A 12,015-nucleotide genomic window follows, 5' to 3' on the forward strand; every position below is an offset into this window, starting at 1 on the left:
TCTGCAGCCTATATGATAACTGCTGTTTGTTTGTTTTTTGCCTTGCAGCTTGTGAGTAGACCTTTACAGAAACCTGTCAACATGCCATAAAAACTCAAAGCAACATTTTAGTGGCCTGCATGGTGCCCTTGGGCTAGATGCTCCATTTCATGTCATATTTTATGTAATAGACACAAATGTGGCACAAAAGTACCGATACACAAATCCTGCTAAGCTCTCTCTGTTTCTTTATTCCTTGATTGTACTCTTCTTCACACGCTGTCGGCTTCTTTTGCAGTGTTGATATTTCTCCTGTTCCTCGAGGAAGGATTTGCTCTGGCACAAAAGACGAAAGGTAAGATTGATACATTCACTGCACACCTTGGATAGAGGGACTACACTAAAGCAACACCTCAAAATCAAAAATACATATTTTTTCCTCTTACATTTAGTGCTATTTATCAATCCAGATTGTTTTCATGTACATGCAACTCCCACAACAAGGTCTGTGGATTGACTTGAGTAACCCGGTCATTATTTCTGGAATGAGATGTTGCTGTTACATTTTTCAAATGTGTTTTTTGGCGCTTTGAGCAGCACAAGCCGAGTGCCTTATAGTCCCATTATATTAGAGAGAAGGAAGATGTCTCTATGGTCGATATCTCAACTCGCACCAAAACAATCTACATTGATAAATAGCTCTGCCGCTAAGATGAAAATATGTATTTTGATTTTGGGGTGAACTTTCCCTTTAAATAAAGACACAGATTGTATTTGAATTAAAGATCAGTGAAGTTTTTTTTGCACAATTAGCTATACAGATCTCAGGTTTCTACTGCCTTCAAAGTTCATCATCAACTGCACAAAAAATGTTTCCATCATCAAATGTCAGAATAATTATTGGCTGCCATACATACAGATGGAGGTGCAGCATCAGAAGGGGCGAGACCGTCTCAACGGCCGAAGCAATCTCATCACTGTGGAAACTGGGAACGAAACACAGAAGGTGGCACCTTCAGCTCCCCAAACTACCCGAAAACATACCCTCCCAACAAGGAGTGCCTGTACGTACTGGAAGGTAAACAACAACTCAGCCTGATCATTTCACTGCTGTTAAAAAGTTAAGCTTTTGTTTACAGAGTTTCTGTAAATGTTGAATGAGGTCAGATCCCTCCAAAGGAAGGAAAATAACACTTGTATTTGTAATGATCTGTCTTGGTCACACTGGTGTTTGGGTTATTGCTATTTTAGAATTTATTCGGTGTGTTTGAATACTGACCAAGTTTTCCCTCTATAGTATTTTAAGTACAAACAAGCTTGCAGGCAAAGAATGCATCAAACGTTGTTGTCCATTTGTGCATCAGTTTCCCTGTAGTTGCTACTGGAGCTCACAAAACACTCAGCAGTTCTTGGGTAAAAATTTGAAAGGAGCAAATGTTTTTTCACTGCGCTGTCCATTCTCTGGTAGCATTGTATGCCTGAGTCACATCTGCGTCGCTCCGCTTCCCTCAGCCCTGCCCCGCCAGAGGATAGAGCTGCTGTTCGATCAGACCTTCTACATCGAAGCGTCATTCGAATGTCGTTTCGACCACATCGAGGTGCGGGACGGTCCCTTCAGCTTCTCGCCACTCATCAATCGCTTCTGTGGCTCAGCCAGTCCTGGACTGGTCCTCTCTAGCGGATGCTTCCTGTGGATCCGCTTCTTCAGTGATGACGAGCTGGAGGGGATTGGCTTTCAGGTCCAGTACAGCTTCCCAGCAGGTGATTAAAACACAGTGGAATGGTTTTATTGATCCTTGTATGTCAATTTTCTCACTATACCATCCTGGTACTTAATGAATGTTCATCTAGTCTTATCAAATAATGCTTTGATCAAATGTCTCTGCTGTTATTAGTCACTCAAATATCTGTACTTCCACTGATTTCCCTCAAAAGATCCTGAGTTTCATCTGCACGTGGGAGGACTCTTAAACCCCATCCCAGGTAGTGCAACCACGCAGCTCAGCCTACTCAAATAACTTCAGTTGTATCTTTAGTTCGATATGTGATGCAAAGTCACAGCAGCTTCCTTTCACCATCAACTCCAATCACCTTCCTCTTTTCTGTTTTCCCTTTTTCTGCCTCTTGTCGCTGTCCGTGGGTCAGATTGTCAGTTTGAGCTGACTGGGGCTGACGGATTGATCCGTTCCAGTCAGGTGGAGGAGGATTATGAAGTGAAGCCAGACCAGGCAGTGGACTGCATCTGGACCATACGAGCCCCAACGAACAACAGGGTATGGCATGTCGCCTGCTAAGGCTTTACATATCTGCCAGTTATCTTATGCACAACAACAGAATAAGCTTTGTTTCTTCTAAACCTAAATCTAAATCTAGATAAATGCGCTTTAGTTTGTTTATTATTCAACATTCCCTGACAGTACATCCACAGTGTGACATATGCGCACATGATGTATAAAGCAAACATATGTATTCATAATCCATAAGTACACATACAATTTAGCTGGCCCGAACTTATTTATATTTGATCCTTCGATGCAGTGATGCCTTCAAATGTTATGTCGTCTTATAGCAAAGCAAAATACATGGAACTGCATGAAAAATGAACATGTACAGTACATCTCTCCTCGCTGCATATTCCAGATTTACCTGCGATTCTTGGAATACCAGATGGAAAACTCAAATGAATGTAAGAAGAACTTTGTGGCTGTTTATGATGGCAGTAATGCCATTGAGGACCTAAAGGTAATATATTTTGTAATGTGTGTAATATACATTGGGCTACTGCAGCCAGTAAAATCAAAGTACCTCAATACGATGTGGTGTATCTGTTGCACATTGTATTGCATTATACTCTGTTTTTCTCTCCTTTTGCTACACAACAGAGTTTATCTTTTTTTTCTTTGTCATACACGCTCATTTTATTTTTAATATTTTGAAGTTGCAACTGTTCTACAGACCTTGACCTCAATGAGACTACACATCCAAAACTATACGAGAAAATGGTGTGTGGTTTCTTGCAGGCCAAGTTTTGTAGCACAGTAGCTAATGACATCATGCTGGACACCGGTGTGGGAGTAGTGAGGATGTGGGCTGACGAGTCAAGCCGTCTCAGCCGCTTCCGCATGCTGTTCACTTCTTTTGCAGACCGTGAGTTTCCCCTTCAGAATATCCTGAACCTTTGGCTTTTGACATTTTTGAAATGTTCCTTTTTGTTTGGTCTCTGCAGCTGTGACATGCACAGAGTGCGGACTGGATGTATGATGTGAACAGAGTTGTAGCAGCAGCACCCTCCTGTGGTTTCCATTCAATTCTCTTTCTTGATAGCAGTTGTATGAAATGCCCAACCCAGTCACAAGAAAAAATACGGACATTGTTGGCATGTTTCAGCAAACCACGGTACATGTTGAATGTTGACGTTTCTGAACCAAAAATACGTTTCATACCAGCCTTGTGTCACTCTTGCAGAAACACACAATGCCTTGTGGTTAACATTTTGAAACAATTGGTTCAGTTTAGGCAACAAAACTACTTGGTTATAAAAAAAGATCATGTGTATTTAAATAGTAGCGTAACAACGTAATGTACTGGCGTATGTTGGCTCTGCTGGCATCACATACTGATACACCTGTTTGTGTTTCAGCACCCTGTTCGGGCAGTGCGTTCTTTTGCCACAGGAACATGTGCATCAACACTTCTCTGGTGTGCAACGGCATACAAAACTGTGTCTTTCCCTGGGATGAAAGCAACTGCAAAGGTACTCCAGTTATGCCAAAGCACTTTGCAATTCTTTCTTAGAAAATCCGCTGTGCTGTATTAAAATGAGTTGTGTAGCGTCACGTAATATGATATATGTTGTGTCAGTCTCTGTTGTTTCACACCTGCTTGAGGATCTCTGGCTTTAAAACAGACACTCACACAGGCCTCTTTCTCTTCTTTTTCTCAAGTGTTCCCAAAAAGGAGTGCATACTGGTGAATGTTGGACAGTACAGAATATCCTTAAGAAATGTCCTCTTGGAAGGAGAATCATGATCTCATCATCCTTGACGCATTTCTAGCAAAAACGCCCTTAAAGAATTGTGGCTGTTTAGTGGCTCCTAAGCATCTCAATTGATTGGGTCGGCTATTTATCAGTAAAACAGGCTTTTAGTGAAGGCTCTGAATTGTTCCTGGCAACCAAAGACACAGACTGTCCTGATGGGAAGGGCAGCAAGTAATTTACTGAGGCACTCACTGCGCCTCTAAATGTCTCTCATATTGTATCTCTTTGTCACTCTTCATATCCATCATCCAGAGAAAAAGAGCAAAGGTATTTTTCACCAGATCACAAAGACTCATGGGACAGTGATCTGTGTGTCTACGGGAGTGGTGCTACTCCTCCTCATCATCTCCATCCTAGTGCAAGTGAAACAGCCACGAAAGAAGGTAATAGAGGGTGATGTCATTTTTATTATTTAGTGTCACATCACAAAATATTGGTGTATAAATTGCTAATTTATCAAGTGTGTTGAATCATAATTTGGTTAGGTGTTGGTACGTAAGAATAACCTGTTCCACCGAGGCGACTTCCAGGAGGTGTTTGACCCTCCGCATTATGAACTCTTTCCTCTCAGAGACAAGGTTAGTTTGATTACTTTGATACATTGTTAGCTGTACATGGTTCTTTCATTTTACTCAGCAACATTATCTTTTTTAGGATATGTCTGGGGATCTTGGGGAGTTATCAGAAGAACTCCAGTCCCTGCAGACGCTCGGGAGATCCTCGTCAGGCTCACGCTGCATTCACGAACACCACTGTGGCTCTCAGGCTTCTGTCAACTCCGTCAAAGCCAGTCAAGGTGCACATGACATGGGCAGAGGATCCCTGGAGCTTCCCCCTTTCAGAGGGGACCTTCAAAGCGCATTACCTCCCTCCAGGGACTTGAACAGCAGTGTGTGGAAGAAGAGCTGGCCTAGTATGAAACCAGGACGAATGCAAGGCCATCATGGCATGGGGGATAGAGCGATGGGGCGGCAGGATAGAGTGATGGAGGAGGACGAAGAGGAGGAGGACGATGGAAGGTATGATATATATGTACGCAGAGCAGGAGGCCGAAGAGGGAACTATGAAATGGCCCAGCAAAGATCCTTGTCCATGGACTTCTGAAAAGAAAAGGCAAGGTTGGCACTGTAAATACTGCAGCGACAGCTCTTTTTTCACTCGCCTCCTTCACAGTGAGGTTGGGAAATACAGGGTCTGTTACAGAGCAGTTCTTCAAATAGATTTAGTTGAAAAATGTATTCAATCAGTGTTCAGGCGTGTGGTTACGTTTTAAGGAAACAATGTAAAAAATCACCTCTCAGTTTCTGTTCATCTCTTATCACCTGCATTAAAGAATATATGTGTACATTTCGGCACCCATTTTGGTCTATAATAAGTATCATCATGCCTTTGAGTGAGTCAGAAGTCGAGCAGTCACTGATGTCGCTTCTAGGAGGCAGGTGTGTGTGTGTGTGTGTGTGTTGATCAGGAATCTTCTAAAAGGTGTGTCACACAAGTATGCTGGTTGGAACTTCCCTTATAATGTTAATTGTCAGTATGATGACGGGTGCTATGTTTTATATTATAAGTATATAACCGCCAAAAGCCCCAGACTGTTTGGCATTGGCAAAGTCTGACCTTCAGTTTCATTTTTATTTTGTCTGTAGACACGGAATTAACTGATGGCTGTTTTAACTTGTCTAATGGAGAATTTTTTTAAAACAGACCATGTAAAAGCTATTAACTGATTGTCAGAAATTCACATGTGCACAGTGTACACCTTTGACAGATGGCTACGATAGACTGCGTTTAACCCAATGACAATGCTGATGAGAATGTGTTCAGCGTGCCAAACTACTGAGATAACCTTGGAGCTGGAGGATTAAAACACATTCAGACATCCATATTCAGAAAATTCACTGGGCAGATAATTAATGGAGCAACTATGCGTACACACAGAGACAAAACATGAACACGCAGTATTGTCATGGGTGCAGTTTATGGCCGTGAGCCCTGTCATGCTCAAGAATAATACAATAATAAAAGGTTTGCGCTGGTTGGCTCCTTTCTACTCATGACCAAAATAATAACAATAAGAGCAAACAGTCTGTAAATGGAATGGATCATTCAGAATGACTTGTACTGTGCTGCTTCAAGGCTTCAAAAGTTGGCCTTATATTTAAAGGAACACGATTTCTGTCCCAGGTTGTAAAGCTGCTGAATGTGGCTGGTTTTTAGTGAAACTGTGGTGCACAGTCAGTATTTTTATCACATGTTATCTATGAACAGGCAGGATGTCTGCGGCACATCAGAGGATTGCTCCAAAGAAATTAAAATGAGATCAGAAGGCTCAGGTGATGCATGCTGCATGGCTTTTTATCACAGTAAAACGACTCAACAATTTGCATCTGTGATAATTGCTCAACATATACAAGGGAACGAACACAGTGGAAAAACAACAAAAACTTGTTACTGAACAGGCAAATCATTTTGGACTCATTTCATATAACTGTTGAGTATATCCCTTATGTTGTATTGTGTGCGTCACCCTAGGCGACTGTGTGACCATCAGCAAAGAAAGTAAACATCAAGATGACTTTACAGAACAGTAGACAAATGAGTGAGTCAGGTGATCAAACACCAGGTTGGACTGCAGTCTGTCAACCATTAAAAGAGACTTCAACTCAGAGACAAACACATGCTTAAACATGACTATGAAGTTTAGGATATTATAACATTAAAGTGTACTGATCCTTGTGCGTGTGCTTGTGTGTGTGACCACTGAACAACCATATAACATGTATGCCTGATGTGTGACTTCAGTTATACAACAACACACTATTCTTTATGAGATACATGTGTGGTTGCAGACATTTTGTCTTGAACTACAGAGGGACTGTTGCATAACAAGTCAATTATTAACACTTGGTTAAAAAGCACCTTATAAATACATGTGACAAAATATGAGAAAATAACTACATCCATAATTCCTAATGGCATCTTTTAAATCTGAATAAAACAGTACATTAATAGCACATATATAAATACAACACAATTCTACAATTCATCCGGAAGTCCTTTTTGTCCCTATTTACCGGTATACAAAACAATATGCTACTATACGTTGCTCGATTCATGAAACAATCAGCAGCTGCAGAGAAAAACACTGCATCAGTTGTTATTGTTTTTAAAAAGAGTCTTTGTGTGTCCTTCATCTTTTTCTTCAATTTGTTTTCATCCTTGGCTGAGCTCACAAATGAGATCATTTTGTGTTTCAGTCTCGATTGACATGAAGTCATGAAGTGTGCAGGCGTGGGGTCAGTCTGCCTCAGGCCAGGATGTTGTTTCCGCAGCACAACAAATGTCTCTCAGCACGTTGAGCTACTCAGTGATTCTTCAAAGAAGGCCAGGCGTTGGTGTGCCACCAGAGGTGTATTCTCCCCAAGAACGGCCTCCGTGAAGTTGGGCCGTCTCCAAGCGTAAACCATACTGTTCAGGAAGCCTTGCAGGGACACACTTGCAGCCTGAAAGGAATACAAATAATGCAATCTGCAACTCAGATATCAGATGATATTTAAATTTTCTGATTTACATTCTTCCCCTTCTGAAACATACCTGTAGCATATAAAGGCCAAATAGGCTGCGTTGTTCAATGTTTGTCCAGCTCATCAGGGTAGACAGTAGAATGAGGAAAAGAGCTACAGCAGAAAGAAAGACACAGTGAGGCATCATTCTGATATTGATTTAAATTAGATGAGGTGTGGTACATTAGATTTAAATATGTGTGTGTGTGTACCTGGTGCCCAGCAGAATAAGATGACTATCACCATATTTCTTGCTGTAGAAAACACTGTTTTGAATCTCCTTCTTGAACGTCCATCTCCCTCCACAGGAAATAGCCCTTCCTGCTCATGTCTTTCATACCATTTACCAACCTTATAGTAAAAGACCTGAAACAAGAAAAAAAACAGGATTACAGTCTGCTTACACACATGTAAATATTTAATTAAAGGCTTTAGATAGCACTGTGAAAATATAAGTCATAACTATATTTAAACAAAACTGTAAAAATGACAAATGTAATATGATTGCTTATAACTTACAGAGCAAGACAGCATCACTGGTATCACAATGAGGAAAAGAAAAACTCTGATGAAAGTGTCATGAATTCTTTCCTGGGAAGAAAATAAACACGATAGCTTTGACACATTACAGTACAAATTATAACACAATGCTTTTATAACAAATACAATATGTAACAATGCCAATCAAATACAGTACAATTAAATATTAATCGAACAAATGCTGTGAAATGAAAACACTGGAAATGTAAGTGAATGTGTATACAAAGAGTCTTTTGGTTTAAAAAAGTGTCGAGAGAGTTTTATACTCACAGCATCGGAGCAGGAATCCCTCCCGACATGCAAAAACAAAATACAACTAAGAAAAAGAAAATCAAACGGTCAATAAAAGGCGGGGGAACAGACCTGCTGCAGTGACTTTAGTGTAAGTTCATAATAAACGTTGCATGCTCACCTGGTGCAGTATTTGGTATTATTAAGGACAATAAATGAGCTGTCAGTGTCTGGAATCATCGGCATAGATTTTATGAAGGGAGTGAGCACATATGCTAAGTACATTGCAATGGGCATCAACCTGTGATATTGGAAAAACAGAGGTACAGAATTAAAATGTGTACAGCAAGATGATGTCTAAAAATGCTGGAGAGGTAATTCAAATTATAGTATGCTGTGAACAAACTCACCAAACAATGACATATACAGGTATAGCGACTATTTTCCTTCTACACCGACTCTGTAAACCAGACTGATGGGGAGAATTACATTATTGAATTAGTTGTTACTGTTTTTGTACAAACTACAATCTACAAATGCAGTGGAAGCCTCACCTGCACCCCCTCATCCTCTGTGGGACTTGCTCTCCACCCATGGATTGCATTCTTTGACTTCCATGCGTAAACCACCACAAGCAGAAATGAAATGAAATAAAATGTCTGGAAAGGAATGGACAAACACACAAATATGCAACTGTCAAGTAAAACAATTTATTGCAGCACAATATACAGTGAAGCAAAAATATATAAATATATATATGACCCTAAGACTTGAATCTGATTAGTTATGACTTCCCAAAGGTGATAGTTTTTGTTTGCATGCATTAAATACCATAGCACACAATTAAATGTACACCGTGAGCAGTGACTACCGTAGTTTAAAACAAAAGTCCTTGTCCGACTCCATTCATAGTTTCTTTGAAGAGGTTCAATTAGAGTTGAAGGACAACTGAGATGTTTTGAGAATATCACTCCAACCAATTCAATTATTCATTTTAGGCTTGAGGTCATTTCATTTTCACCTATTCAGAAATGTAACCTTACATTTTGCTTTGAATAAATATTAGACTTTATTAAAAGGCTGAATATTTTTCAAATCTGCATTTTGAAAGAAAGCCGCAATCTGAACTGAATGAAACTGAGTAACACTGTTTTTGTTTTCCGACGATCTATTCTTTTACATTTGTTTTATGTAAAATCAATATCTACTCTGCCCTTAACCCTTATCACTGTGAAATACAATGTGACATGACACAGCAGCAAAACTGCCATCCCCTTTGCTTTATAGATGTAATATAATGAACACAAGGTTTTGACTTATTTTACTGCTCAGTAGTTACAATCGTAAGTAGCTGCAGTGATGTGATCAGACACTGAGATGGTGATCTGACCTTCAACCCTGAAGATACTTCAGCTGGGAAGTACCAAAATCCGAGTGGCTGTATTTACCCAAGCCCCTCTTAAAGTCCCTGTCTGGTTCAAGTACATTACACCTCAGACATGACCTTCCACCCACCAGGAAACAACCGTGTAAATGATTACTAACAAAGTGAAAGTAATTGTTTCTCACCAGTGACAGCGGCAGGCTGTATTGGCAGATGGCTACGTTGTTGTCAGTGCCCACTTTGTTCATGACACTGGTGGACATCAGGATCAGAGCAGCCAGGACGTCTGCCAGGGCGAGCTGCACCAGGAGGTGCACCTGCAAAACAAATACATGTAAAGGATGTTGCTCTGCTGTAAAACTGTGGGATGCATAAGAAGACAAAAGTCAACAAATTCCCTGGACTGAAACACCCTGTACCAAAACATCAACAAATTATAAAAAAAAATATAGAATATATATATAGTCTATTGATCAACCACACAACATACAGTGACACAAATACACAAGTACAAGCAACCTGACTTACCTGTTCTTTTAGGTGCCGCCATCTCACTAAGGAAACCACCAGGACAGAAAAACTCCCAATCACGCTGCAGTTAATCAGAGATATGTGGAGTATTACACAACACCATAGAGGCTTGGGCAAAACGACATTAGCACTGCGTTGATTTCTTGACCACGTGTATAAGGTTTAAAATAAATGAGGAACACAAAGTTACCAACTCATGGTCATTTGGCACCACATCAACACTAAACATGAGACAAGGTGGGTTTATTGCACTGGTCAGTGTCTGAGGATGAGAGAGGCCCCTATGCCTGAAAGACAACTTACCTCAGACACATGTGACACCTGCATATAAAGCTATACGATGACATCATAGCCCTTCTCTTGGCTCCATAGAAACTAACTAACTGATTTAATTCCCGCATTTTCTCGAGCACCATGCTATTATTTGCCTTTCTTTGTCACAAGCAAAATAAAGAAACCAAGCAGTACACAGCAGCAGGGAGACAGAGTTTACTGAAAGAAGTTTTAAGTTTTCAGAAGCTACACATATCCTGTGAACTACAACTCAGTGCTGAATACTCATTACATTTACATGGTGGAAATATTCATCATAGAACACGCACATGAGGTAAGAACACTCAAGAAAGCCAGAGAGAGAATACGTAAGCCAGCCTCTTCTTAAATGTTGCCATGCTAGTTTGGCAAACCTCTCCTGATCAAAATACTGAAATTCTAAGATTGTTATTCTGCTGATAGTCTTAATGTAGTCTCATTTTATATGCCATAATCTGGTTGCTATAAAAACTCCTTATGTAAATAAATAACATTCATTGCCAGTAAGGAATCGAGCATGAAAGAGAAAACGTATGACAAAGCATTTTACCTGGGAATAAGTGACGCCAAGTACGCAGTGGAGAGAACATCAATCTAAAGAAAAAACAAAATTCAAACATGTTACCAGAAATGTATTATTTCCATCCTAATGGTTTTCAATTTCAATTCATGAAATCACTCACAGAAAATAAGCTATTAAGTGTAAGTGCCGACCTGATCTCCACTCAGTGTACCATTGAGCTTCATGGTGAATCTCCAACAATCAAAAATTCTAAATTCACACTCTGTTTGGGCACAGCTAAATAACCCGTCTCCATAACAGGCCTTTGTGAAAATATGACTTCTTGTCAAAGCACACCTCTTAAAGTACACACCTTGTCACGTGCTGCTGTTTTGACTCCACCTGCTTTGAGTGTGTGCTTAACACTTTTAAATCGAAACCCCTAGGTGGAATCGGAATTCCCCTTGTTTTACCACCAGTCTTTCAAGAAATTAAAACTATGAAACAGAATACCCCCGTACTATTTCGACCTTCGTTGTTAGATGCTTCAATTTCCTTGCAAAATAACAGTTGTAGACACTAGATGTCCTTATTTTCTCTGCTTCCGTGCCAAATGTTTACCATCAACTGTCATGACAATGTCTCTGTAATGTATTGCATTAATAACAAGCAGCTCTAGACACAAACACTGTCTCTCATAACCCCCCCCCCTGTTTATGAGAGACAGTGTTGTGAAGCATGTTTCTCGATTCAGGATAAACATCTGCGATACAGAGACATCTAGTGGCACGAAACAGTCCTGCATTTTACAGCGTGATGAAAAACAACTTTTCCGCATTTAAAAAAACGTCCAAGTAATTTCCTCCGTGTTAAATACGGACAACACAGTGATGGCGCGGGGTGTATTGAATAAAAACAACAGCTTATGTGTGTT

General features: G+C 40.2%; 2 protein-coding genes across 2 annotated transcripts; one reads left to right on the forward strand and one right to left on the reverse strand.

The window, feature by feature from the left end:
- Nucleotides 1-176: 176 nt before the first annotated feature.
- Nucleotides 177-5,122, forward strand: neto2b (neuropilin (NRP) and tolloid (TLL)-like 2b; the record flags this gene model as incomplete). The annotated part of the gene is made up of 12 exons (XM_079277949.1): nt 177-189; nt 278-334; nt 899-1,057; nt 1,492-1,740; nt 1,915-1,962; nt 2,125-2,252; nt 2,620-2,721; nt 3,000-3,126; nt 3,620-3,733; nt 4,271-4,401; nt 4,504-4,596; nt 4,673-5,122. 12 exons carry the CDS (start codon nt 177-179, stop codon nt 5,120-5,122), a joined length of 1,671 nt encoding a protein of 556 aa, XP_079134075.1.
- Nucleotides 5,123-7,365: 2,243 nt separating this feature from the next.
- On the reverse strand, nt 7,366-11,326 carry LOC306784121 (uncharacterized protein; the record flags this gene model as incomplete). Its single annotated transcript, XM_079277963.1, has 12 exons — nt 7,366-7,521; nt 7,613-7,695; nt 7,794-7,947; nt 8,101-8,172; nt 8,392-8,437; nt 8,534-8,653; nt 8,763-8,812; nt 8,907-9,011; nt 9,922-10,053; nt 10,265-10,328; nt 11,130-11,173; nt 11,294-11,326. The coding sequence occupies 12 exons, from the start codon at nt 11,324-11,326 to the stop codon at nt 7,366-7,368; spliced, it is 1,059 nt and encodes a 352-aa protein (XP_079134089.1).
- Between the last annotated feature and the right edge of the window lie 689 nt (nt 11,327-12,015).

Source organism: Melanostigma gelatinosum, assembly GCF_949748355.1.
Source record: "Melanostigma gelatinosum genome assembly, chromosome: 1".
NCBI classification, from domain to species: Eukaryota; Metazoa; Chordata; class Actinopteri; order Perciformes; family Zoarcidae; genus Melanostigma; species Melanostigma gelatinosum.